This window comes from Pundamilia nyererei, unplaced genomic scaffold, assembly GCF_000239375.1.
Source record: "Pundamilia nyererei isolate P.nyererei 1_Seehausen unplaced genomic scaffold, PunNye1.0 scaffold00099, whole genome shotgun sequence".
Classification (NCBI taxonomy): domain Eukaryota; kingdom Metazoa; phylum Chordata; class Actinopteri; order Cichliformes; family Cichlidae; genus Pundamilia; species Pundamilia nyererei.
Window position 1 is genome coordinate 310498 of NW_005187500.1, and position 3385 is coordinate 313882.

The window sequence follows — 3385 nt, forward strand, 5'->3', positions numbered from 1 at the left end:
TGGGATAAGGTGGCATCGTTCTGATCCCATACGGGAGCAGCCAGTCACTGACTCACATGCAGAACAGAATTGTTAACGGATTTATTTTCATTTCAATTCAGGTTAGATTTTTTTTTTTGTGCGCAACGCAGATTTCCTGTGCATTGGTCCTGTTATATTTTAGACAGCAAGGAGCAGCCGGCTGAGTTTATTAAACTCCACCGAGTCAATCTGCAAATTTTATTAAGTGTAATAAACAATCATCCTGTCTTAATTTTAGTTAGCACATACCTTAAACACTTCAAGCTGTAAGCTAATGATAGTTATATGAGAGCAGACACATGCTGGTGCAAGAAGCTGTACGTTTCCCATCCAATGGATTCATGGTCCATTGGACGGGAAACATACATGTAGCCTTGCAGACTAATCGCAAAAATCATCGGTGACTAGTTGACTATCAAAATAATCGTTTGTGGCAGCCCTAGTTTAAAATGTACTTTTTGATGCAGATCATTCTGCCATGATATATAGCAAAGATAATTGTTTAAAAAATAAAAAAGTTCCTTTCAGTAACTTAGAACATCAAACACCACCAACAGAACCCAGAAAGCAGCTTTCAGTAGGCTTATTGTTGAGGAATACAGCATCAACAACGCACGAGGTAAGCTGTGCTGAAAGTAATCTGCATTTACCAACTCTTGGTAAAGTTGTAAAGTCGATAACCACGAAGCTGCTTCCAGGAATAAGAGCAGAGTCAGCTACACAGCATGTTGTACAGAGCTGTAAATGATTGTGACTCTGGATATCAAAGTCCAGCCTGTGTGTGTTCTGTATAACAGAACGAGCTCTGTGACTTTAGAGCCTTTCTGGATGTTGGTTGTTGACCCAAAGTCCCATCATGTATTTCAAAAGAATAACACAGATTTGAGCCTTTTAGCCTCACGTGGAACAGGCGGGTTAAACTTTCTAAAGCTACTCAGCGAGTTCTTTGCAGGTGGAGTTAAAGTGTGGGCAATAACATCCTGCTGGTAAATACAGCTGTATGAAGCGTACAGTACAGATCCCTGCTTACATCAAACACGGTGGGTTTACTTTTCTCGAAAGTTTCCTGAAACTCGTAAAACCACCGTCTGGCCCTGTGATTATAGCGTTACAGTATGTGCAGGCCCCACAGACACAGCGCTCAAATCCAGTATTAACCGAAAAAATGGGAAGGAAATGTGCAACTTTTCTAAACAGGGAAACGAAACTTACAGTTCAAGTGCTTCTTCTTTGGCCCCATTATTTCATGAGTGGTTGCCTTGCAGACAGTTTTCGAAATCGCCGAGCCGGTGACGCTGTGCTGAGCGGCCGTGATCCTGTCAGTAATGCTCTGTCCGGACATTCTGTATCGGCTCCAACAAACTCTTCTTGCTGTTAAAAACGTCTCAGCAGACTGGCTTAGATTCTTCAAAGGTTCTGTTCCACCTGACAACACAGGAAACAACCAGACAGAGAAGAAGTGATGAGAAGACGGCAGCCGTTAAATTGATCTCATAAGCTAGCTAGCTATCCAACCGACTACAGATAAATTATTCACACAGCTTAAAAACACGAACTGAATGTGCAGCGACAAATAAAAGCCTGGCACTTACTAACGGTGTGATACGCACCCTGCCTTTTACTCGCTCCGGTACGTCTGTAGCCGTTTTTTCCTCTTCCTGTTCAAGTCAACTCACATGTCGTCGCCAGATGGACTAAATGAAAGTAGAAGTTACTTCCGGTTACACTTTTCACAATAAGTGTAGCCTAATTTTCAGGGGGGGGGAAATAAAAGCACAACGATGAAATACCACTAACATTTTATGTCTTCAGTGTTATTTGAATTTAGTCTTTACAAAGCGATCAACAGAACAGCTCTAAAAGAAATAAAGTAGTGCAAATGGACCTCCACCATCGGGCTTTCACAGATTCGGTCTCCAGTAATTTGAAGTGAAGCTATTGATTATTATTATATGAAATCCAACACTTCAGTTGCCATTGAAATAAAATGTGCATCATTTATTTATGATTTATTTATCTTGTTTCACACATGGTACAGGAGTAATTCATTTCCTATACACAACCTTCCTGTCAATTAAAGTAACACTGTTTCCATGCATGAAAAGGAGCAAGAAGAATAAATTCTTATTGACACCTGCCCCCTATCTGTGATAAGACAAGTAGGCAACCAAAATTACACTCTGACAATAGTTTGCACATAACAAGAAAACAAACAGAACAATATACTCAACAATGAGCAATACCACTAAATATCAAACTATAAGGATATTGTTTTCTACATTGATACACAGTGCCCTTTTAAACCATAAATAAAGATTCAGTTCAAACTTTTATTTTAGCGTAAAAATATGGAGTGCCAACTGTGCCAAAATTAATCAACTAAATACGTCATATGTCATAAATCATTTTAAATAATTTATTAAATGTGTCAATAATGAATGAAAATAGGAAATAACCAAACAAATATATACACTTGATCACATTGTTTCTCCTGTATCCGTGGTTGGACTAATATGCGAATGCTCCTTTCCGTGTTCCCTTTTTCCAGGGAGGCAGAGGAGTGTGATTTCCCCTGTAGTTGGAGCCAAGGTTATTATCGTTAACGAAAACTAACGAAATAACGAAAACTAGAAGTGAAAAAACATTTTCATTAACGGAAATAAAAATAAAAACAAAAAAAGGAAAACTAACTAAAACTGATATAAAATTGAAAATCTGAAGTCAAAACTAAATAAAAATAAAAACTAATGAAAATTGCAAAACTATTAAAACCCTGGTTGGAGCACACCCTCCAGTCATCCTTCTTGAAAACAGGAACCACCACCCCAGTCTGCCAGTCCAGAGCCACCGTCCCAGATCTCCATGCAATGTTTGTTTGTCTAGAATGTTGGTATAATGGTGCTACTTGAAGCCTGAAAACGATCGCCCATAAAAAAAACGAGCAAACAGCAGTAGCTGACGTCCTGACTGGATTCTACGTTAGCATAGATCCCTCCAGAGTTTTGTGCACACGGTTTAGGTAAAAATGAAAAAGGTTGAGGTTTTACATTTAGTTCAGTATTACCTGTTGCCTGTGTCTTTGTCTTTTGGGAAGATACTTTACACAAGTAATGGCTCAAAGAGGATTCCTTTTTTTTTACTGTGCTGCAATTGTTTACTGGATTATTTGTGCCATTAATTAGTGTCAACTAATTTTTATTCGATCTCCGCACAGGATATGCTTGTGAAGATGGAATATGGGGGAGAGCAGAAGTGCGCTGAAGTTCCACAAAGGGATGAATGAAGGACATGCATATTGTATTGAAGAAATAAGTGATGAGAATGCTGTTATTTGCATTTACCATGTCAGACCTTTTGATAAACA

The 3385-nt window shown here is 38.8% G+C and overlaps 1 protein-coding gene across 4 annotated transcripts in view; it reads right to left on the reverse strand.

Moving 5' to 3' along the window:
• The window catches only part of LOC102215088 (phosphatidylinositol-binding clathrin assembly protein-like), a 34172-nt gene extending 32436 nt beyond the window's left edge, over window positions 1-1736 (reverse strand). For all 4 annotated transcript variants that reach the window (XM_013912748.1, XM_013912746.1, XM_013912747.1 and 1 more), the window contains exons 1-2: window positions 1632-1736; window positions 1234-1446 (exon numbers count right to left, since the gene is read on the reverse strand). In XM_013912748.1, coding sequence (XP_013768202.1) covers window positions 1234-1363 — 130 coding nt within the window. In that variant the 5' untranslated portion in view covers window positions 1364-1446; window positions 1632-1736. The remainder of the gene's footprint in view (window positions 1-1233; window positions 1447-1631) is intronic.
• Between the last annotated feature and the right edge of the window lie 1649 nt (window positions 1737-3385).